Here is a 25,127-nt window from a genome sequence, read left to right on the forward strand (position 1 = left end):
CTGTGCAGGCATCTTCACAGTGCACTGACTAGCAGCTCTGGTGGTGCTGTGCAGGCATCTTCACAGTGCACTGACTAGCAGCTCTGGTGCTGGCTGTGCAGGCATCTTCACAGTGCACTGACTAGCAGCTCTGGTGGTGCTGTCACTCTTTGCCACATTGCTTGCAGGTTGTTTTCCAGACCCATTTGTGCTGATTTGACTTGTATATTTTGAGGCCACTTCCAGACTTTAAATTTGATGTGGAGTTCAATCTTATGTGTTATAGCTGCTTTCCTAATTTCTAACCTAGTTCTTTAACTCTTTTTAATTTTCCTTCTTCCTTTTCTCCCTGCCTCCCTTCTGTTTTGGGTTGTCTGAACTCACGATCTTCCTGCCTTGAGCCCCTGAAGTACTGAGATATGGAGTGTGTAAACCGTACTTGGCTCCTGGCATCATTAGTAAATACTTTCCCCCAACACTGTTGTTTCAAACCAGAATACTGATTCTTAAATATGAAAGTAGCTGCTGGGTTTTGCTGTTAACTGATTTGTTTACTCATGTGCAATCTCCAAAATTTAATTATTTGGTTGTAATATAGATTTCAATAACTAAATCTTTAAGATTCATTCATGTCTTCGTATGTTTATGTACAAGTTCCTGAAGAGGCCAGAAGAGGGCACTGGATTCCCCACCAGTGCTGAATTTACAGGTGTTATGAGCTGCCCAATGTTGGAACTATGAACTAAACTCAAGAGCAGTATGCAGTCTTAACCTCTGAGACATCTCTCCAGTCCTACTACTTAAATCTCTGCTGTTACTGTTTTGAGAGAGGGTCTAACCTTGTAGACCAGGCTGACCTCAGCTTCTCTAGTGATGGGATTAGAGATATAAGCCACCACACTGAAATTATAGACATTAATGACACAATTAGAATTGGCTCTATATAGCTCACCTGGCTGCACTTTTTAACAGCATCTGGTCCAGGGAAGGCATGAGTAAGAGCAATAATAAGATAGCGATTCAGCAGCTTCCCTAGTCCTAGATCTTGCAAGGTGTCATCTGGGAGAAGTCCATTCCAAAGAAGAATATTGCGGAAGAGCTAAAAGAAATACCAAGTAATTATGTGTGTCTGCCCTAAAAGCTGCAATGGTACAGAAACAACTGGTCCAGCTCCCTCACTCTCACTAGTTGGCCCTGTTGTAAATGTCAGCTTTGGAACAAAGAACATTCCCAAGTAAATACCCGATCCTCACCTCCATGTATTTGCTCATCCTACTTCTATTATTAGGGTAACCAACCCCAATATACCTCATGCAACTCCACTGCAGCCCCTCCAGATCAGTGTCCCACTATAACCCATCTTCTTATTGTCTGGGGCCACTAAGTCTAAGAGTGCAGTTTACCAGGATCAGAAAGCAATGCCAATGCTAGTGCTGGTATTAACGTGTGCTGCTAGGAAGCCTGGCAATGCCAAGAACCTCATAGCTGACATGTAAAACAAGACAACCAAAGAGTCTCCTGATAACAGGTTAAGTGCCTCATAATAAGATCTTCAATGAATACATGTTGCATTTGGAGGGCTGAATTCAAGTTTCTGTGAATTGTGAGAAATCTGGGTCTTCTAGTATTCTGAGTGCTGAATGATATCTGGGCTAGTAACATGCCACACTTCCCACTGTCACTGTCACCGCTGCCTGTCCTGGAAAGCATCTTCCCTGGTCTGGCCAGGGCACACATTCACTCACTGCACTGAAACTGCTCCTGCTAAGGACATTTATGTCCTTCTAATTTCTCAAACACAATGGACATTTATTACCCCCTAGTTCTTTATCATGGCATTTAATACTCATTTTCATTCTTGAGCTCCTTGAGGCACAAAGGTTCACAATTCATTATAAGGTGCATCTGAAGACCCCACCCCCACTCCGTTCCCCATCCTAGTCTTTTCAAAACTTGTCATTTATGGCCAAATACTGCCTATGCATAACTGCTGTCAAGTTCTCAGCTCTGGCCTAACCCCTGGAACAGGGACTTGTATGCCATCTGTATTGTGTTACGTCTCCACAGTTCTGTGATTTACTACATCCAAAGGAGATTTTAGTCTCCCCCAAGCCTGCATCTCCTACATGTTAAGAAGGGTATAACACCAGGTGCCAACATCAGGCACTTGGCTGTGATACGCCTTGTGTTCCTCACATGTCAGCTGTGGCATCCTTCTGATGCTTCACCTGAAACATCACTGGAACTGATCTTATCCTATCTACCTCCACTGACTCGACTGTGGCTTTAACTTTAGCTTTTCAATCAAGGGTAGCCTGAGATTAAATTCAACCCAGTGCTTCTTTTGCAGGGTCCATGAGACAAAAACTGCTTTTACATTTTTAAAGGACCTTTAGAAATATTAAAAAGTAAAACAGAATAAGGCTGGGCATGGTAGCACATGCCTTTAATTCCAGTACAAAGGAGGCAGACAGGAAGGACTACTACAAGGCAGCCTGATCTCCACAGCAAAGACCAGGAGAGCCAGGACTATATAGTGAGACTATGTCTTAAAACTATTAGTGCTGTACTGTGGTGGCAGAGTGGAGTTCAACACATATGTATGGATGCAAAGATTAACAGAGATATATTTTAAAGACAGTACTCTGCTTACCTTTAGAGCCCCCCAGAACTGTCTTTCTTGGAACTTTGAATGTGGTGACATTTTTCCTTCTTCAGAACTAATTTGAAACAAATGAGGAGGAGGGGGAAGGAAAGGAAAAAGAGAAGATATAAAGGACTATTATTCTTTCAGAATAAAACCGCAAAAAAAGTAAGACTTTTTGTTTTTTGTTGTGTTTTGAATTCTGTGTATATCTGTATGTCTGTGTATGGTTTGTGCACAGGAATGCATTACCTGCAGAAGCTAGAAGAGGCCACTGGAGTCCCTGGAGTTGGAGTTACAGGCAGTTGTGAGCTGCCCAACCTGGGAATCAAACTCCAGTCAGCTCTGGAAGAGCATTATACTTTTGACCACCAAGCGATCTCTCTGGTCCCTTTTGTTTATTTTTAACTAAACAACTTAAATGAAAAATTAATCAAGGCACTCTGGTGTTATCTACCAAGAATTATAAACATATCCATGCTCAACCAACAATGAGTTTCCGCAATTGTGTCTTGCAGCTATAACTGCCTGAGCACAGAACGGTTTATCTGCCCATTTGTTTATAACCTTGCTGTTGGTAAGATTATCACTCACATGCTGGTCAGTTATAGAAAACCTACATGCCTACTGTGCACTGAGAAAGGAACAAAACTGCTTGTACCTGCTTATAATATATTTCATTTCATATAGAAGGAGGGGAAAATAAGGTTATAGCATATATAGGATGAATGGCAAAAATCTGCAGTCAGAAGTCAGGGTAAAAGTAAATATATCTCATTTTAGGGAACTGGAGTAGTCCAGCAGTTAAGAGCACTTGCTGTTCCTGCAGAGGACCGGGGTCAGTTTCTAGCACCCACAGTTGTGTGGTTCACAACTGCCTGTAATTCCAGCTCCAGGGGATCCAATGCTCTCTTCTGACCTCTTCTGGCAACTAAACACACATGTACACAGATATATACACAGGCAAATGTTCACAATATATAAATCTTCAAAACAAAACACCTCATTTTAAAGATATACTTGATTTTAGCCAAAAGACTCAAGCAATTGCCTTAAATATGAATAAACCACAAGCATAATTTGAACTATGTGAATATATTAGTTACCTAAAACAGCACAAAACCAAAACTTACTGGGGCATAATTTTTATTTGCAGATACCTCTTCCTGACTCAGATAAACCAGGAATCACCAAGTCTCGCTGTCCTAACTTCCATCATGGGAGTATCATTGGGTAGCTAGAGTTCACAAATCATCACTACCAAGAAGGTTTTCTTGTCAAGTGTATGACCATAAATCAAGCCCCGTGTTTCCTAAGATGAACAGAGTTCACATCTGCACCCATGATGCTCTAGACTGTGCTATGCATCCTCTGTACATGGCACTGCTCTGTTCTGAACACTGTCTTCATCATCCTGCTGTCCTGTGGGGGTATCTATTGATTTCTCCAGCCTTGTACTGATGACAATGACAGCAGGGACCCAAGGTCAAACAACCCAGAATGGTGGAGCTAAGCACCTGTGTTCTTTACGTCTCTAGGTTACAACCTCCTGATTCTAGGTAAATTTAAACAAATATACAATGTCCAAATGTTAAGCATCATATGTGGGGCACATGAGGTTTAGAGAAATACTTGCTGAAATCTTGGTTTGCATCTTAGAACAGTAAATAAGTGTTTTAGGTCTAGAAAAGTCTAAAGTGTTTTTTGCATTACATCCTACAAATTTGTATTCTCTAAGGGCTAGATAGGATGGCAGATGCCTCTGATTCCAGCATTTGGTAGGTGAGGGCAGGAGTACACACATAATGTTGAGGAATTCAAGATTATTCTCAACTTTGTAGAAAGTTCAGGAACAGCCTCAGCTACATCAGGCTGTGTCTTACATGACCCTATTCCTCCTCAAAGAAAAGCTATTTCCAACAGTATAAAAATTAAGAGCTCTTACCTCTTAGGATATAGAGGAATAAAAACATCATCTTCTATTGACTTCTTAATTCTTTCAGCAACAGATTTAAGTAAATCCTATTTAAAAATTTGGAAAGCATCAGCAAGTCATAATTGGAAATAAAGTAACCAAATCAGGAAATTTTAATGGAGTGAATTGTTCTGTAACACTGTTAAACACTGCAGGAACTTGGAAGATGCATGTGGTTGTCGGTGAACCACTTTCACTGCTATACTGCATTTTGTGCATGACTACTACTATTAGACACTTGATGGTTTTCTATTAGGGGGTCTGCTTAATAATGCTATAAAATACCTAGCAGAAATCTCTTAATATATACAGAATAAATATATACACTAAAATGGAATTGCTAGAATATAGCTCATGACCTTGTATTCAATCTGATACTAGAAACCCGGTAGCTGGGGAGATCATAGGCCCTAGGGGCAACCTCCCCACTAGGGTCTAGCCAACTGATGTGGTATAAAACTGCAGCTTAAATATTTATGCTATCCACAGACAACTGCTACTCATCCTTAACCAGAAAAACTGTCTTTGCAGTAAATGGAGGTGAATGAAGAGACCTGTGTGCTCAGCCCCAAATAGGACATTATACCCCTCCCTTTAATGCAAAAGAAATGCTGCAGAAGAGAGAATGGAAAGAATGTATGAGCAGAAGACAGGGAGAAGAGATATGAAATGCTATCTTCAGGAAATGGCACAGCCATGGCAAACACGAGATCTGAGCAGCAGTGGCTGGCTGTGTAAGCCTGGGATGTCAAGAGCCAATCATGGACTGGGAGGTCATGGGGTCCTATCCCTCCCTGATGAACTACTGATGGATTCTGGAGGAAGGACAGTTATTGGAGTCTACCAGGCTGCAATACAGTTCCAAACCGATGGCCACACACAGTCCTGGTTACAATCAGAGGGTCACAAAACAAAACAAAAGGATGTGGACATAGGAAGGGAGCCATGGGAGGAAAGGATGACAGAGGCAGAAGGAAGATGAGAGAGCTGGGGTGAGCGTAGACAGTGTATTATGTACACATGAAACTGTCAAAGAAAAAATTTAATCAGTAAAGAGAAAAACAAAACAACGAAACTCAATAGTGGAATCCCATCTGTAGTCCTCCTAGCTGTGTCTAAGACATCCGTTTTCTTCCAAGCATGGTGGCACACGCCTGTAATGCTAACACAAGATATGCAGATCTCTGTGACTCCAGGCCGGTCAGGGTCACACACCTTCCACCCTTACTAACTATACTGTTTCCCTGCTTGTTTTTTTTTGTTTTTTTTTTCTTTTCTGTTTCTTTTCTTTTTTTTTTTTTTTTAAACTCTTTGCAAATCTGGGGAGTGCAGCCCCATTCGTTGTACTTTAGTCTCACTTTGAAGAGCAGTGTGGTTTTGGGCAGCTTCCTACAAAGACCTCCAAGCTATCTGCCTAAGGTCTTGTTTTTTGTTTGTTTTAAAAACAACAGGCCCTGTCCTTTCCTTCTGATTCCTACAAGCCTTCCATAAAGTATAGATGCGGGTCTTTGTTGGCTTGTCTGTCACAGTAATCCCACTTTGGATCATTCATTTGGTTTGTATACCAACAATTATAAATGAGACAAATATTGAATTCAGTAACTCAACTTAAAGGACATTATATTATATGCATCTATTGCATGAAATAGTAGCTAAAGCCTCTGACAACTATATATGTAAACACTCAGATCCACTAGGATAACTGAGAATAAAGGCTGAATGAAAATATCCAGTTCTAATTACTACTACTAAGATGAACAGATGATGGGAGTTTAAAGTATTTCATGTATCAGCAACATTTCTATAGTGACATGCTGTTCTCTTTTTTAGAAAGACTCCATATATTGAAAATTGAAATTGGCTTACTACCAATAAAAAGATACAGTATGTATTAAGCTACTCTAGACATTATACCAAGAATATTACCCATAAATGTACAATTTAAACAAATGCATTTTTCCACAAAAGCATACTGAACTAAATAAAATTTTATTTCTTTCTCCACTTAATTGTAAGTAACATACATACTTTAAGAGTCCTATATCAATAGTTATAACAACAAAAACAAAACGCAAATTTTATTTTACCCCAACTTTTAAATACTTTCTATTCTGGCTTAAAAAGAGAGATCACTTTCTAGGTAATATATCCACATATTAAAATATGAGCCTGTATAAATTATTTTGTGTGGTATTGGGGATTGAACTCATGGTTCCATGAATGATAGGTCAGTGACCTACCATCGAGCTAAAACCCAAATCGGCAGAAATCATTACCTGTTTGCTTTTACTAACTTCATTTTCAGAAGCGGAATGTTCAAACACCAGTCTGCAGTGCATTGTTAAACTTCTTGTCTGTGAGGTTGAGAGGGGATCCCAAATGAACTCTACAAAATCTGAAACACATGTCAGTGGTTACACAAGTTAGAGATCATGCTTCTCATCTTTAGCATACTTGTTCCACTTTTTACTGAGGTTAAAAAATCCATGCCCAATCACGACATTTCTGATTTGCAACATACTCTCAATTTCTACTTCCTCTTTGCATACACCCTAATTTCTTTGTCCTTGGGTTTTGCCACACACTTCAAGTTAATGTATAACCCTAGATAAATTCACTTCTCACTAACTGTGACTGCAATCTGCAGATGAAATGTAGTTTTAAAGAAAGGTATTCCAAACTGATCTCCCAAAATTCAAGTGAGTCTCAATGTCAGCCAGAAATTGCTTACCCTGGCCTGCTCACTTGCCTGGTTGATTCCTCTGGTTCTCACTTCAGTTGTAGGATCTCTACTTCTTCCTCTCTCTACAGTCATGAGTATGGATGCACGTTTGTGTAAATACTTGATTGTGTGTTTGTATGTATGAGAAGCTTCATGCTGATGGTTGCTATTCTGGCTACCCAGCTTGCTATTAGGATCCTCTGTCTCCCTGTTATAAGCACTTGGGATTACATGCCAGGCACCATGCCTACCAGGTTTTTATGTGGGTTCTGGAGATCTGAACTCTGGTCCTCATGACTGAGTACAAGAGTTTTAAACACTACATTATCTCCCCAACTCCAATAATCCCTAATACCAGTACTCTTCAGTGCTATCCACCATTGTCTCTCCTTTTAAAACAAAATTCCTCAAAGTCCTGTCTAGATGTCTACTTTGTATTGTCTTTCTGGAATCCTCTCAATCAGGCCTCAGAACATTCCAAGGAGGGGTGAGTGCATCTCTCAAGTTAAACAGGACATCTGCATAGCCAGCTCCAAAGATTGATTCTAATTCTTCTGTGGCTACTGTCAGCAACCAAAACTGGGCCCCATCTTTCTTCCTGGAAATACTCTGCGTGGATTTTGAGACATTATCCTCCTGGTCTTCTCTCTGGTCTTTGCTGGGTACTTGTCACTTTTATGAGGACTCAATTTGTTTCCTTCTTGCTCCTTCTTGAACTCACTTCCTTATTATTTCATGTCACTTCGTGACATTGTCATCAAAACACAGCCACCTCCTGCCTGAACTCCTGACTGGTATTCTCAGCAACCTATCTAATACTCCACTCAGAGACAGGCACCCACAGCAACACGGCCTCCAGAGTGCTGCTGATCACTTCTACTCTAAGCTGCCTCCTTCAGATTCCCAGCTGAGTCAAAACCATGGAACCTTTCTTAATGTTCTCCTGCTCCCCGCCCCACAGCGGATCCTTCAGCACATACTGGAAGTGCTGTCTTCAGAACACACAGAATCAACCACTAGGGTCTGGGCTATATTTATTTAATTTCGGGATGGTGGGCTCAAAGAGAAGTGTTTTGACAGAAACAGGAGGAGGGGCAGAGACAGAGATGTGAGACAGCTACCGGGGAAGCAAGATGTACTAGACAACAGGTAAAGCCACAAAGCCATGTGACAAAATGTAGATTAATAATGGGTTAATTTAAGCTCTAAGAGGTACCAATAAGCCTGAGCTACAGGCCAAACATTCTGTAATTAATATATGCTGTTGTGTGATTATTTGAGACCAGGCAGTTGGGACAAAAGAAAAGCTCCGCCTCCGTTTACAGAGTTAGGATTAAAAAATTTGGATTTAAAAAGGTAAACCACTGTTCAGAATGAATAATAATCTTCAAAGTTTAACCAAGTTCAAAACTCATTCTCTGGAATACAATAAAAAGATTCTGGTCAAATACTGTTTTAGTAAAAGAAGCCTTTAAAGACAGAAGTAAAGGCATTATTAGCTGCTAATGGCAGGCACACATGAAATGTAGGGCTCTCAAAGAACAGGGAATGGAAAAGAAATGTAAGAAAAGGGAAAGAAATGTATGTAACACATGACGGCATGCTGCTCTTGACAAATAGTGACAAATGACTTCATGTGCCACCACTACTATTGTGGGCAAGGTTTGCACAAATAAGCATTTCCCAACCAGGCTAATTACATATGAAATCAATTGCTCTTTACTGCATATACCATTTCCTTGTGTCTCCAAACTTCTAAAAGTATATTTGTGATTATAACAGAATCAAGATTACCTGTAAGGTGAGGAACAACTGTTTTGTTGATGACAGCAGACAGAATTTTTCTATCCGACTCATCTTCCTTCTTTGCATCTTCCATGCTGCCATCCATAAACTCTACTATGGATGTGAACCAGGGCATCTGGTTTAGACCTATGGAGTCCAACTATAAGATGAGATTATAAAGTTATACATTTTTAAACTTATAAGTTAACTTTTTCCAAAATTCCTAGAATTTTTCTATGGCTCAAAGAGAATAATCACGTTTTAACACTATGTATACACCACTAGACCACCAAGGTAAGGCAGGATGGCATGGCAGAGCATCGAGGAAGATAACTAAAAACTGTGCTTTATGCACTCATCCATATAGCAAAAATGCAGCAAAGGCCACTGTGTGACAGGACATTCAGAGAACAGCAATGGCAGTGCTCAGAGTGAAAAACACATGTATGAGCTAGGCATTTGGAATTGCCATGAGATTTACTGATAAAATTCATTCATCTGACTCAAACAAAATTTTCTTCAGTCTTTTCACTTTTTGTAAGAATAAATTTTAATATGCATGTGGTTTAGTTAATTAACCAGTTAGCAAACAGCAGATGGCTGATACTTTTTGAGTAGATGAATGAAATATCCTGACCTCCCTATCCTTACAAGTGACCTTGCTCTATCCTGGGAGGGTGGTGTGGTCCTATGGAAGGAGGAGACACACTGCATTTACTCTGATTGCTGAAGCTTTCCTTCTAGATCTTCATTTTCTAGCATGCAGGATCCAGACCCTGGGATGTCTTCAGTCTTCACATGTGGAGGGTTAGGGCTTCTCTGTATTTACTAATTCTTACTTTGTATCAGAGTTTAAATCCAGCACCCCCTTTGCCAGGCTCACCCTGAACTTGGGTTATATCAACAGTCTTCTATATTTTATTCTTCCAAGGTAGCTACTCCTAGTGGCTCCTAAAACACCACTGTCAAGGCCCTGAGATGATGCAGCAGGAAAGGCCCTGCTACAAGTCTGAAGACCTAGGTTGGAGCAATGGAACTCACATAACAGAGAGAACAAACACCCGCACAGTCCTCTGAACCCTATAAGCATGCAACGACATGTGTGGACCTTACCACATACACAAATAAATGGAACAAACCATTCTTTTTAGAACTCCACATTACCTTCCCTATGTATCACTTTTCGTATTACTTTCATATCCTCAGCTCTGAATCCAGGCTTGAAGGCCAGTGCACTTGCCCTGAACTGGCATGCCCCTCACTCTCAGGAAAGTGCTCTCATGAACTCCTGCTCACCCCTGCAGCCCTGCTTTCAGGCTTCTCCTGAATGTGTTCTGCTAATCAACTCTTTTCAGTTTGTCACTTCCAACTTCATAATCCTTGGAACAGGTTTTTAAGTCAACTTTACCAAACTTAATACAGCATCATTCTGGGGAAATTTTCACACATTATAAGGGCATTAAAAATAGGTTTGAATTACTGGTGTTTGGGCCTACTATGCCTTAGAATCAATTTACTTGTGTGTGTGTGTGTGTGTGTGTGTGTGTGTGTGTGTGTGTTGCATGCACACCAGCACGTATGCTATGGGATTGCACATGTGAGAGACAGAGAACAACTTGTGGCATTTAATTCTCTCCTTCAATCACATGGGTTCCAGAATCCAAACTCAGGTCATAAGCCTTGTAGCTACCTGCTAAGCCATCAGGCCAGGCTGAAGTTGTGATATTTTATAGTTAGCCTGATGGGCAGGACACATTAGTAGCAGACACGACCAGCACAGGCACATGTTAAGCAATGATACCTTAAGAGGATTCCAATCAAGCAACTGAACTCGTATCAGGGGACTTAAAAGCTTTGGTAAGCAGAAACCAACGAAGGCTTCGTAGTAGGAATCAGGAAACTTTTCTCGCCACTGCTGAAATTTCAATAAAATATTCTGGACGTTACAAAAATCATCATGCACATCTTCAAAAACTTTCTTACAATCTTGTAAAATGTCACCTGCAAACAAAGTAAGTCTCTTTATGTTATGTATTTTAGCCTATTTTCCAGCCAACAATTAATTATGAGTTTCAGATATTAATTTTATTTAAAAAGTCACATGTAATAAAAGTGATAAAATTGACACTAATAAAGCCTACTATGAGTCCCTCTGTATAGGCCAAAATATTATACATTTATTGTCCCATTATCATTACCGCAGCCACCTTCCCGTTAAGGCAGATAAAACCCACTGATTTAAACAAAACAAGCAAATGATATTGAACTGAGGCAGGCAAGGAAAAAAGCCCCTTTCCATTGAGTCTCGTGAACAGCAAAGCCCAGAACCTTTGAGCTGCACATGACCTTCTCAGGTCACCGGTCAGCAGAGCACAGGCAGGCTACAGGATGGAAGGAAAGCTTAACCAACTGTACTCAGGCACAGTTAGAACCCAGAATTCACAAAGAACCAGAGTTTAAAAACCAAGGAAAGAAAACTGCCAATCAACAAATGAGCTAGTAACTGAACGTTTTCAAAAGAAACACAATTGGCCAATAGCAATTTAAAAAATACTCAACATCAGGGAAGCACAGATTACAACTACTGAGAGCCTGTCTCACTCTGTCAGAAAAGCCATCAGGAAACCCAGTAGTAAATGCTGGAGATGTGGGGGAAGAGGAACTTTATCCTCGGCTAGTGTGAGTGAAAATTAACACAGCCATGAAGGCAATCAGTTTGGAGGTTCCTCAAAAAAATTAAGCTATTTTCTCCTGAGCATACATATACCCAGAGAACCACAGACCCTATCATAGACATATCTGCAACCCTTGTTTATTGATGCTCTACAAGAAAGGAAATGGAACAACCAAGATGTCCACCATGAACTGATGTTGAGAACCTGGGCCATATCTAACATGGAATACTATTCGGTGCTAAAGAAAAATGAAATCACAAAATTACAGGAAAATGGATGGACTTAGTATGTCTAACATTAAGAGAGGTCACCTAATGTCAGTTTGAAAAACACTTCACATTCTCCCTCCTAGGCAGATGGTACCCTATACCGCATACATGTCTACGTGGAAACAAATTAAGTGTAGGTACAGTGTAGCACTGTAGAAAGGAGAACAAGAAAGGCTAATATTAGGGGACAAAAATACAGGGAAAGGGCATAGTCATGAGACAATCTAAAGCTACTTGCTTTCTATTTCCAGTTCCGACAGTTTTTTCCTGTGTGTGCACTAACAGTGGAGAGGTAAATAAAAGTGTAGCTGAAAGGATGAGGAGCCCAAGTATTAGTGCCCTGCCCCCAACTCAAGATCCAACCTCTCTCAACACTCCTACGAGAACCCTCTGAAGGCTGTGTGGGACAGCACTGTTGTTGGACAGGCACACTGTATCCTTCTTAGTCTGTCCAGCAGGAGCATTACATCTTTAATAAGCTTTTCTTACAAAGCTGGAAAAGCAAAGTGTAACTGATAATGAAAGTACAGAACCCCAAGCAGGCTCCAGGCTCCCTGTGGAGTTCACTGAGATTCATAGTTGGGAACTTGGCAAATGTCTGTTTTTGAGGGTTTAACTTAATGTAGCTTCATGATGCTTTTAATGAGTTCATGACAATAAAGTGATTTTTAAAAAAGTTGTTTTTCTAAATTTAGTTGTTTTAAATTATAAATGGTAACAGATGAGGAAATAAATGCAGCCAAAATGTTTGTGACCCAGGAGGCCGCCGAGAGCTGGCAGGTGCCACAGCGCTCACATCACCCTCCTCAGGAGTAGCAAGTCTGATGCAAAAAATGTTTTCATTTTTCTTAAATTTTCCTGTCTTAGTAGTATGGATCTAAAGGCAGCTATAACAATTCTTCCTCACTATTTTAACACTTCAAAATAGGTTAGAACCATGGCAATTGACCTTGGTGTTTTTGGAAGTTGGTCATCTCTGCAGGAGACAGCTCATCGTCACTAGAAGTCCCTTCCTGATGGTCACAGTTGCCAGTGAGCACCCTTGCTTGTCTTCTCTGCATCCTGCATTGTGCAATAAAGTAAACCAAAAGCAAACAGTTCTTGTAGAAAATACTGAAAAAGAATGTTATTGTTCTCGAATAGACACATCACCATACTAACACCATTTTATCTAACTATGTCAGACACTTTCTGTTTCTTTAGCTTCTCTGGTTCTTGTGCAACTCAGATCATTCTCTGAATGGAAAGACTTCTTAAAGAGAGTGCAACTAGTTAGAAGTGGTTTCTAGTTCAAAGCAATCCGTCTAACAAAGGCCACCTCACTAGTTCTGCCTGAGCCCCAGTTTGTCTCTCAAGTAGTGAGGCCAGCATAACTCAGCTTTGGTTTTACATCATTCTTGAAACCTAGCATGTCAGGCGGGGTGATTATCTCACAAAGTTAATTCTGCAATAGTGAAAAAGTGCTTGCTCAGTGGGCTAAGACTTCACTTTGTACAGATACCTTCGTGCTTCAATCTCTTCCAGAATCCGTTGATCCTTGTCATCTAGGGCCAAGCTTCCATTTGCCAATGTCTCAGCTTTGCCTGTTAATTCACAAAATTAGCTTTGTACTACAGTCTCAGAACAGTGAATCACTGAGGTTATAGGTAATATGAAGTGTATGTATGTGTATATGAACACGAAATGTGCTCAAAATGTACATTTTATTATCAATGAATTTAAATGTCCATTACTTATCAGTGTTAACAGCAACCAAGCCTATTGCCCTAAATATATGTATCTTGCTGCTATGTGCCACTTAGCACAGTAGGTTTCTTTTTTCTCATTCTTTTCTCTTTTCTAGCAATTATACCAATTTCCTCTGTAGTCATATACTAGAGATATCTATACTGCCAACATCTTACTTATACTTATGTATGGCTTGCTTCATTCAGCAAGTTCCACTGTTTACGAATGACCAAATATGGGAGCTTGGCAGTCACTTTACTGTTCTTTGTCACCTACACTGGATCTCACTCTCCAAAGCACCTCAAGCTAAGACACAATTGTGGCTGCATTGTGGTGCGAGGACGTGGAATGGCCATCCCTTACCAACTCTGCTGACACCCACCAGTCTTCGCAGGCTTCAACTACAGAGCTGGAAAGTCCTTTCCAACCACTCTGCTCATTTAATGGCATATAAATACATGGTGTCAAGAAAGCTGGGGAGATGGCTCAGCAGTTAAGAGCACGGACTGCTTTTTTTTTTCAGTTCCAAGCACCCACATGGAGGCTCATAATTGTAGTGCCAGTCCCAGTGGACTGTATACCCTTTTAACCTCTGAACAGTCCTGCATATGCATGATGCACTTATATATACTCACACACACATACAAAGAAAATAAATACTTAAACTCTGTCTCAAATGCTTAAGTGACTGGAAATTCTAATATTTAGTTTTTAACCTTAAACAAGGTATATTGAAACTCCTCTTTGTAATGTCAGGTTTGGGAGAAGGATCTGTCTGAAAGCATAGAGAAGGCTTTTTCTGGCTAGTTTTATGTCAACTTGACACAAGAGTCATCAGAGAGGAGGGAACCTCAACTGAGAAAACGTCTTGATAAGATCTGGCTGTAGGAAATCCTTTAGGGTATATTCTTAATTAGTGATTGATGTGGGAGGGCCACCGCTGGGTTGGTGGTCCTGGGGTCTAAAAGAAAGCAGGCTGAGCAAGCAATGGAAGCAAGACAGGATTCCTATCCTGCTTGCATTCTTGCCCTACCTGCTTTTGGTGATGAACTGTTACATGGAACTGTGACAAAAATAAACCCTTTCCTCCCCGACTTGCTTTTGGCTGTGGTGTTTTATCACAGCAATACAATCCTAATTTTTTTTTTAAATAGAGAACTAAAAATACTTTTACTCTCCAGATGGCAATCTAGCTTAGCGATAATAACAGAACATAGGGACTACTAACGTGATAACTGTTGCAGATAGGATGATTCCCATTTTAGCTCATCTTGCCTGCGTTTCAAAAGTGCTTCTGATCGTTTTAAAAGCAACGTGTGCGTGGATGATTCTAGTTCCTCAATGCTGATAATCTGAAACACATATGTGACATTTCCCTGTTTATCAATAAAGAATTATAGAAAGAGTAAAAGGTACTATGATCACATGTATACATTCAATTCTTGAATAAATATCTCTAGCATTAGTTCAAGTATCACAGATTATGAACCAAATGACAGTGCCAGGAGAATGTGCATGTGACAGGTAAAGGACGGAAAGGGGGAAATGAGAGGACAGAAGCTGGGATGCAGCAAGGGGTACAGGGTCTGCCCAGCATGCGTATGGCCCCCATTTGAGCTCAGGCACCAGAATAAACTTCATAAAATGGAAGAGAGTTTCTAGGGACAGCTAAAAGGGCTTTGCTACAGAAATCTGTAACCAGATGGAACTGGAATCCCACTTCCTAAGAGCAGTCACTTCACTCCAGAGTCCTGCAGCTGCTTCCAGGGTGATGGCTACAGCAACCCCATGCAGGTCGGCAGGATGCGAAAAGTGTCATCCAAACACAAATGAAGAGAAAAATTACGACTAAAAAATACCACAGAAGGCAAGCATCACTGACAATTAACATGTAAAGGACAGATAATATTTCATGGATAGAATGATATGAAAGACTTTTTTAACTATCTTTTTTCTTTTCCTTCCTTCTTTTTTTTTTGGTTCTTCCAGACAGGGTTTCTCTGTGGCTTTGGAGCCTGTCCTGGAACTTGCTCCTCGCTCTGTAGAGCAGGCTGGCCTTGAACTCACAGAGATCTGCCTGCCTCTGCCTCCCAAGTACTGGGATTAAAGGTGTGTGCAACCACTGCCCAGCCCTATCTTTTTCTTTTGAAGTTCTGTGGTATAAATAACTTACCTTGTAAAAAGGTAGTAGAGATTCCAATGTCAGGACTGACTATGCACAAAACACAATGTGTGAGGTGAAAGACCTACAGTGTGCAATTTTAAAACCTACAAGTATCAAAATAAGCCCTGTAAATTTTAGATTAATTGAACAACTATCTTAAAATTATTTAAAATTAAAAATTTTAAACTGGGCTGCAGAGATGGCTCAGTGGTTAGAACGCTGGCCGTTCTTCCAGGACCCCTGACACTGTGGAGCACTCATATGGCAGCTCACAGGGGATCTGATGCTCACTTCTGGACTCCACACACTGAATGCATGAGCTGCACAGACATACATGCAGGCAAAAACAACCAAACAAATTAAATACAGCATGTTTGAACCCATAAAGATTTGTTTAAATTCTAAAAACTAAGAGAAAAAAAATCTAAGAACCAAGATGTGAACAGAACAAAGGACTTAGAGAATTTCTAAGAAAAAGATCTCCACAGGGCACGGTGGCTCACACACGTGAACTCCCAGAACTGAGGAGGCTAAGGCAGGATGATCACAAGTGAGCCAAGTCACCCTAAGCTTCAGACCAGGACCTTGTTCATAAGCAAAATTAATCCAGCTAAGAAAATGAGGTTCTATCGCCCCCCCATCAAAATAGACATTTTACAAAATCAATTTTTTTTACCAATCTAGCAATTAATTTTTTCCAGTAATATGTCTTAGATGAAATGTTATGATTGAGCCTTAATATGAGATGTCCCTAGTCTTACTGCAACATGCCATGCCATGTTTGGTTGATATCGCTGGGAGACCCGCCCTTTCCTGAAGGGAAATAAATGGAGGAGTGGATCTGGGAGAGAGAGGACATTGAGGGAGGGACTGGGAGGAGAAAGGGAAACTGCAGTCTCGATATAATACATGAAAAAAAAATGTATGCCGAAAGTTTTATGTAACTTTTTACAATAGCAACTAAAAAACCAAAAACCAAATGAAAGCAAAAATCTCAAAACCCAAAACCAACTAAGAGCCCATGTCTAACATTAAAGGGAATGTGAACAGCTTGTTAAAGATCTGCGTGGTAGCATGTAACTGTCGTCCTAGAACTCAGTAAGAGCCTGTTGAAATCCCACCCCACCATACCTCTTCTACGTGGGTTCTCAGTCCTTGTGTTTGTTTAACCCTTTACCCATGGAGCGTACTCCCCAGCCTGTCTTTTCTCTGTTGACTGACCAATAAGGGAGGGTTCTAACTTTAAGAATATTTATATATACCTTTTCATTTAGACAATCAATTATATTTTCCACATAAATTTTCATGCCTTTGTAGAATTTGTAGTTTAGATTTTGATCTGGTGCATTCTCCAGGTTCTGGATTGCTGTCTTTGAACTCTTGATGTCTTGTTCATATTTTTCATATTCTCTCTGGTGCGAGCGATAAGTATCCTGTAGTAATGTTAATCTAAATAAAATAAAAGTTTCATTTTTCATACCTTTTCTTTTAAGCAGTATGCTAATGAAGATGTTTTCAAGCACAGCTAGGGACAGTGATTCCCACAGAAACCTGGTTTAGGTGAGGCTAGGGAGAGGACAATTGCTGATCTCAAAGAAAGAGGCACAAAAGGATACCTACAGGGGCTCAGAGACAGACGCTGACCATAGGGCTAACTTCTCCACTTATTTCTTGAAACTGGGTCTCTTTAACCCAAGCTGGCCTAAAATTCACTAGGTATCAAAAGGATGACCTTGAACTCCTTACCTACCCTTCCCCTCTCCTCCCCCTCCCACACCAGTGAGGGGTAAAAACAGTAACATCCAGCAAAAATCATGGATGAATTATTTTAAGTAGAACATTAAAGTGACAGACTTTGTAAGCATATATTATGTTAAAAAAGATAGCCATACATCAGGGTATATATTGGCTTGGCTTTTTTTTAATAAAAAAATGGGGCAATATAAAAATACTATGTACTTTTATAAGATACATACATGAGGCAATTTCTAGAAGGAAATAAAACAAACTGGTGGCAAGTTTCCTTGGGGAAGCCAGTTTTCTTCTTAGTGTGTATCATTTTGTATTGATTTATTAAAAAAAGTTAAAACATTTTCCTTTTAAAATGAAAAGCCTACTTGAAAAACAGACCATAATAAAGTTAAAAGTGGCATTTACTCAGTCTACACCAGTGACCCACTGCCTCTCATTCTATCCCTCAAGAAACACCAGACGGCCTCTGGTTTATGTGCAGGAGATGTAGGAGCTTTACTTCTGTTTTATTCTAACTAAGGAGAGCTAATCAAAACTCCAGTGAATGATAATGAATGTACTTCAGAAATAATCTTGAATCTGTTTAGAAGTTGGTAAGCTTATTTTGTAGCAGGTCAGACAGTAAATATCTCAGCTTTTAGAGCTACATAATTGCTCTTGCCACTACTCAGCTCTGTGCTGTATCACCAAAGTGCCCACAGGCAGTACTAAACATTCAAGCAGAGCTGTGTTCTAATAAAACTTCATTTATCAACACACAGTGGTCTGGAGCCTGCTAACCCCACAGAATAAAGACACTAAGTGCTGGTATGTTTGAAGATTTCAAATATTTATTTCACAATATTACAAAGTGTCTTTTCTATAAAAATACTTTTTAAACGAACAGCTACAGTTGACAGATTCTGCAATGTGATTAAGGAACTGAGTCACTTTAAAGCTACTTATAGATATTAGGAAAGGAAAATCTGAACCTATTCTTAGGCAAGAAAAAACCCATCTTGAGCTAGTCACTTAGGGGTAATGCAGAAGCCTGATGCCCTGAGTTCAATCTCCAAACCTCATGTAAAGATGGAAGGAGAATTGACCCCTCAAAGCTGTGCTCTGACTCCACACATGTGCTATACATATGTGCACTATACACTTTGAAAAAAAAAAAAAAGAGGATATTCTCTAAAGGGCAGCAGAATCAAATGTACCCCTTATGCCATACTGTCTGTCACATGGGCTAATCAAACCCTGACCATCACATCTACTCTCATAAACAGGGACCAGCAGACACTGGATTCTGAGTGCATTCTGTAACAAAGTACTCAGAACCAATAGCAAAGTGTAAGTCTTAAGGTTAGCACTATCGGCTCAGGTTAATTATCAATGCCCACAGTGTAAAAAAGAACTGTGCTTCTGGAAGGCACTGTACCAAGAGTCATAAAAATAAGCTCTTGGTCATGGTAAATTTTCTGTTAATGTAGTTTAAGAAAAGGCACATGCACACACACAAAAAGCCAGATATATTCACACACACCTATAATCCCAGCACCAGGGAGGCCAAGGTAGGAGAGTCATTATTCAAAGGCAGCCAAGGCTGCAGAGTTACATCTGAGGCTGGCCTGGGCTGCAGAATAAGACCCTGCCTCACAAAACGCAACAAAACAAAGAGACATGTTCACTACTATAGCAACACAAGGATGAGACTGGGAACAGATGAATAAATTAACTATAGGAACAAGCATGAACTATTTACTATAGAAGATGAGCATGATGGTACACCATGGAAGCACGTGGGGGTTCCTTCTGAGGAGGAAGTCAGAGGCTAGGAGTTCAAGGCCAGCTGGGCTACAAACCAAGACCACATCTCTAAAGACCACACACACACAACCCCAATGAAATTCAGCAGTGTAGAAAAATGCCTTTAGTCATCATATTAAGTTTTTAAAAAATTATAATTACTGGTTTTAATCATGTAAGGAATATTTGTCATTAAGACTAACAAGAAAATCAGCTATATGGTTATATATATAAAATTTTATATATATAAAATCTTATATGGTAAAATGAGACCTTTTCCTATAAACCTGTTCAATGTTAATGTTTAATAATTAAAAGAATAGAGCGCTCTTTTACTACTAATCACTGAGGACAAATATAAATTACAAAATAAACATCACTCACCTGCTATTTAATTGTTTCTTTATAATTTCCAGATTTACTGGTGGAAATGAAATGGAAGTATCAAACTTCTTCAGTGTTTGAGACCCACTGTTGTAGGAAAGGTCTATGTTTTGTCCCTAAAAGATATGAAGAGTTAATTTAAAAAAAAATTTCATTTACCACACAAAAGAGACTAAATAAGGTTCCCATGTCTTTATAATATCATGGTCACAATAAAATATTTTTTAAAATATCCTTCATCAATTTTGGAATTTATCAGTGCCTTTTTTTTTTTTCCAGTCAGGCGCTGTGGTGCCTTGTCCACATAGCAAGTCCCAGGGCAGCCAGCGCTACGTAGGGAGACCTTGTCTCAAAGAAACAAAACCCCAAACCAAGCAACCCAGCCTTGGCAGTACTGAGGACTGAACTGAGGGCCTGATGTATGCTAGGCAAGTGCACTGCCACTGAGCTACAGTCCTACCCTGTCTATTAAATTTATATGTACAAAATACATTTTAAAGTTTGGATTTCCACAAAAGTTAGTTCCTAAAATTTCAAAGCTAATTTTACAGATATTTTGATGCATTCTTGGGACATCATGGAGTTCTTGAAGAAACAGGAGTAAGTAAAGCCATGGAATTTGGAACCTGCAGAGACTACATTCCTAAAAGAGTATCTTATGGCCCTTCCCATCAGTCTCTCTGGCAACCACAGCTCACCACTACCACACTTGCCACGTAAAGCAAATTCTCAAAGTCCACTATTTCAGACAAGGAACAAGGAAGGATTCTCAAGAAAATTATGATCTGCTAACTCTCACCAATGTTAGACACCAAAATGAGTTATAACGAGGTAGAAACGAGATGTCCTTATCTGCTTCTCAGCTGCTGGGATAAAACACTGACCAGAAGCAATTTAGGGAGGAAAGGGCTGATTTTATCTTATAGTGCCAAACAGCAGCTCAACATCAAGGAAAGGCCAGGCAGGAGCCTGTAAGCAGGAAGTGAAGCAGGGACTATGGAACAACACTGCTTACTGGCTCACTTCTCATTACTATGCAGCGTGGTTACTTAATGAAACTATTGTGTCTCTGTGGATATACAGGCACACACATGCCATGGAATGTCTAGTCATAGGACAACTTTGTGGAGTTGACTCTCTCCTTCCACATTGAGTTTCGGGGAGCCATCTTAAGTCACCAGACTTGTGTGCTAAACATTTTACCTGCTGAGCATTTCTTCAATTAATCTGTATTATCTTTTTCTGATAGTTATTAAGCTGTTAGGGCACAAATCTCATTAAATTCTCTAGACTTAACTACTTAATAAATGAAGTTGATTATTTTGGTTAGGATGACCATGACAATCACTGTGCTATGAAGTACTCTGTACGAATGCTCTGGAACCTCTGGTATTTTACCACGGTAACAATTAGTCTTTAAAGGAAAAACAGCAAACACAAGGGAATCAGTAAGCTTGAGCTGTACAGCAAGAACTGAACATATTTCTTCTCAAAGTGCTATTTGGAAGTTCTTTTGATGCACGGCCTTTACCAAAAGTGTGGACTAAAAAAAAAAACTATAAAAACAATCTGTTAGTAAGTTCTCTAGTTTGAAATTCCAAAATGATCATGGTTTCCCCTATACTTTTTAGTGTTAATAGCATGGAGCTCTTATAGTGAGTTAAATGATAGTCCTCCCTAAGATCTATCTATCCCCAGAGCTCACTCAGTAGTTGTCCCATGTGGTGATGAGTCTTCGTGGTTATAGCTAAGAAAGGATACAGACGAAAATAAACTGATTTTCTGGGTGATCCTAAATGCAAACACAACTGTCTTCCTAAGACACACAGAGCAAAGACACAGAAAAGGCACACGGAGGCAGAGACGGGGGCAGGGGATCCTGGAGTCACCCAGAGCACCCACAATTGGGAAAAGCAGTTCTCACACAGTCCTGACAACTCACAGCACACACGCTGTGAGAGAAAGCGTGACGGCTCAGCAGAAAAGCTGTGCATGGCCACTGGAACGACAGAAGCCACCCTGCAAAGCCGTCCTGACTTCACACACGCACTGTGGCTTGAGTGTTCTCCCAGGACGATTTTTAAAAGGTTTGTGGTAATTTGTTACAGAACCCTGAGGCTGCTCACATATAGCACAGACATAGAAACAGTTACCTGTATGATCTTGACTGCTTTCCTCATTTGCTGTTGTTCCCAAATGTCCTGATTTTCATCTTCCGGACTCTCTTCGCTTGCTTCTTCATTTCTGATTGCTATACACCAGAAGACACATGTTAATGCTCACTATTCTCAGGGCTAAATAACTAGCTGGAGTGCTGTCTCGAAATGGGAACTCAAATGCAGCTACTGGGTCCAGGGCCAGCATGCCCAACACCAGCCACCCACGTTCCCATATGGAAGGGCTGGGGAGAATGCAAAGTTTGGTTTTCTCATTAATTTGGACCACTGAGATAGATGGCTTAGCAAGTACATTTGCCATCAATCCTGAAGAACCAACCAACCAAGAAGGAAAGAACCAACTTCCCACAAGTTGTCCTCTGACCTCCATAGTTATACTGTGACATGTGTGTGCCCATACTCTCTCACACAACACAGAATAAGTAAATGGGGCTAGCAAGATGGCCCAGTGGTTACAGGTGTCTGACATCAGGCTCAATGACCTGAGTTCCATCAGGGACCAGTAACACATGACGGAAGAGAAGCACCACTGCGATTTACCCTCTCAACATCCACATGCGCTCTGAACTCCACATGACTGCACGAGCACTCACATTAACACATGTGTGAGCTCACACACATAAAACAAGCAAAAAATCAATAAAAATTAACATAAATTAATACATTTTTACAAGAAAAAGATACTTAATTCATACCTAAGAATTAACATTTAAAAAATAGTTTCTGGGAGCCTAGGACGTAGCATAGTTGGAAGAAGAGTGCTTGCCTATCACGCATGAAGCCCTGAATTCAATCCCTAGGACCTTGTAAGTCTCATGTGGTGGTGGCACATACCTATACAATCCTGGTATTTGGGAAGTAGGAAAAAGAAAAGCAGAAATTCAAGGTCATCTTTAGCTACATGGTAAGTCTGAGACTAACCTGGATACACGAGACACTGTCTCAAACACAAAGAAAATTTCTGAGTACAAGGGACCAGTTTTATTCTGTGGAAAAGTGTGCTGAGGCACATGTTACAAATGAGAAACGCGAAGAGCCCAGCATCAGTACACATCACGACACACACCCTGAGGGAACGTTACATGATATGACAGAATCGTATCATTTAAAAGCCATGATACCATGGACTGGGGATTCAGCTTGGTGCTACTGTTTGGGGGTGGGGGGGTGGGGGGGTTGGGCAAGAGAGTTCTTGGTGCTAGGATTAGAGGAATGTGCCATCACAACTGTGTAACTGGGGCTTTAACCCAAGCCTTCATGCACACTAGAAATACTGGGGGCTGGAGAGATGGCTCAGAGGTTAAGAGCACTGGCTGCTCTTCTAGAGGTCCTGAGTTCAATTCCCAGAAACCACATGGTGGCTCACAACCATTTGTAATGAGATCTGGTGCCCTCTTCTGGCCTGTAGGCATACATGCAGTCAGAACATTGTGTACATAATAAATAAATCTTATAAAAAAACAAAAACAACAACAAAGAAGACTACCAACTGAGCTGCATCCCCATTTCCAAGAGCAATTTTTTTGAGAAATGATAAAAACATGGTCATGAACAGATTTCACTATTCTAATGAAAATGTCTTGATCTTTATATGCTGGTAAATAAATTAAATACATACATGTTTCTTCAGCCATTCTTTGTCTGAGTGTTTGAGGCTTTGGGGCAAATAGTACTCTCTTTTCCCAGTCATCAGGGTCACTCTCCGGGTCGTCCTCATTGCTCTTCTTACAGTCAGAAGTGGTGGGGGGATGGTTTACATCCAGTGAAATGTAGTCACCTGGGGTCCTGGCCAACTCACGTTTTCTGCGGGCTTCCCGAATAAAAGCTGCATCAGGGATCTTAACTGAAACAGATGAAGAGGACAATGAAAACCAAACGCTACAGAATGCATGCTCCTTGCATTCAAGGCAAGAAAAAGGTACCATGTTCCTAAATTTTCCACCATTTAGATAGCTTCATGTGACTGTAATAAATGGTTCAACATCTAGTCAATAAAGGAAGAAAACTAATGTAATAGATATAAAATGCATATCAGAGAAGTAAATTTAATCTAGCACTACAGAGAATACACTGGCACCATTCCCTTGTGCCTTTTACTTTCTTATCAAGGTTTTGCAGTGAGACCAACATGTAAGAGAAGTTAAAAATAAAGAAAATAAATTCTTTTTGCCAGGTAAATGAACCTAATTAAATGACAGTTTTTGTTTTTTTAGGGCATTTTGTTTTGCTTTAGAGATTTATTACATATATAATATATATTAATATATATTGGATGTTTTACCTGCATGTATGTCTGTGCACATGTGTGTACCTGGTGGCCATGGAGGCAGAAGAGAGAATCAGATGTCCTAGAACTGGAGTTAGTCAGCTGTCAGCTACTTATGTGGGTGCTGGGAATTGAATCCAGGTCCTCTGGAAGGGCAGCCAGTGCTCTGAACTGCTGGACCATCTCTCCAGCGCCTAAATGACAACTTCAGTGCAACTTTATTTTTTTTTTTTGTTTTATTTCTATAGTATGGCATATATTCACTAACACGAATTCTTATAATTTAGGAACTGAGGTTTCTTTGTGCATAAAATTTACCTTTATAGTTCATAAAAAATGTTTTCTTAAGAAAATACCACCATAAGTAAGATGATGGGAGAAATTTCTAGCACTTCAAGCACCTGAAAACAATAGAGATGTAAGTCCCATGAAGTCCACGCAGCCACTGCGTAAGCAAGAATGACCTAGAATCTCCTGCCTTCTTCACATTTCCAAATGCTTGGGATTCCAGGCATGGACCACCATGACTAGTTTTTGTGATGCTGAGGATCCAAATCCAGATTTTCATACATGCTGGGCATTTACTCTACCAATTCAGCTATACCTCAACCCTAACCTCAACTTTCTGAGAATACAAGACATGTATCAGGCAAATAGAAAATATAAATACAAATGCTCTAATGCTTAAAACACAAGAGGAAAAGTCGAGACTTCAGAAGTCTCAGTCATCATACAACAGACTCAGTGACAGCAGTCCTAAGGAAAATAAAATGTGCAGAGTCAATCATCAAACAATACATGGCAATTGCTAGAAACCAGTAA

General features: G+C 40.1%; 1 protein-coding gene across 3 annotated transcripts in view; it reads right to left on the reverse strand.

The window, feature by feature from the left end:
• Gcfc2 (GC-rich sequence DNA-binding factor 2) overlaps positions 1–25,127 on the reverse strand; it is a 35,418-nt gene that overhangs the window by 4,920 nt on the left and 5,371 nt on the right. For all 3 annotated transcript variants that reach the window (XM_038318282.1, XM_038318284.1, XM_038318283.1), the window contains exons 3-15: positions 23,658–23,882; positions 22,016–22,113; positions 19,863–19,978; positions 17,204–17,390; positions 15,006–15,129; positions 13,551–13,632; positions 12,999–13,111; positions 10,907–11,106; positions 9,115–9,265; positions 6,875–6,993; positions 4,569–4,645; positions 2,633–2,699; positions 932–1,078 (exon numbers count right to left, since the gene is read on the reverse strand). In XM_038318282.1, the coding sequence (XP_038174210.1) occupies positions 932–1,078; positions 2,633–2,699; positions 4,569–4,645; positions 6,875–6,993; positions 9,115–9,265; positions 10,907–11,106; positions 12,999–13,111; positions 13,551–13,632; positions 15,006–15,129; positions 17,204–17,390; positions 19,863–19,978; positions 22,016–22,113; positions 23,658–23,882 (1,706 nt within the window). The remainder of the gene's footprint in view (positions 1–931; positions 1,079–2,632; positions 2,700–4,568; positions 4,646–6,874; positions 6,994–9,114; positions 9,266–10,906; positions 11,107–12,998; positions 13,112–13,550; positions 13,633–15,005; positions 15,130–17,203; positions 17,391–19,862; positions 19,979–22,015; positions 22,114–23,657; positions 23,883–25,127) is intronic.

Source organism: Arvicola amphibius, chromosome 2 (assembly GCF_903992535.2).
Source record: "Arvicola amphibius chromosome 2, mArvAmp1.2, whole genome shotgun sequence".
Lineage (NCBI taxonomy): Eukaryota > Metazoa > Chordata > Mammalia > Rodentia > Cricetidae > Arvicola > Arvicola amphibius.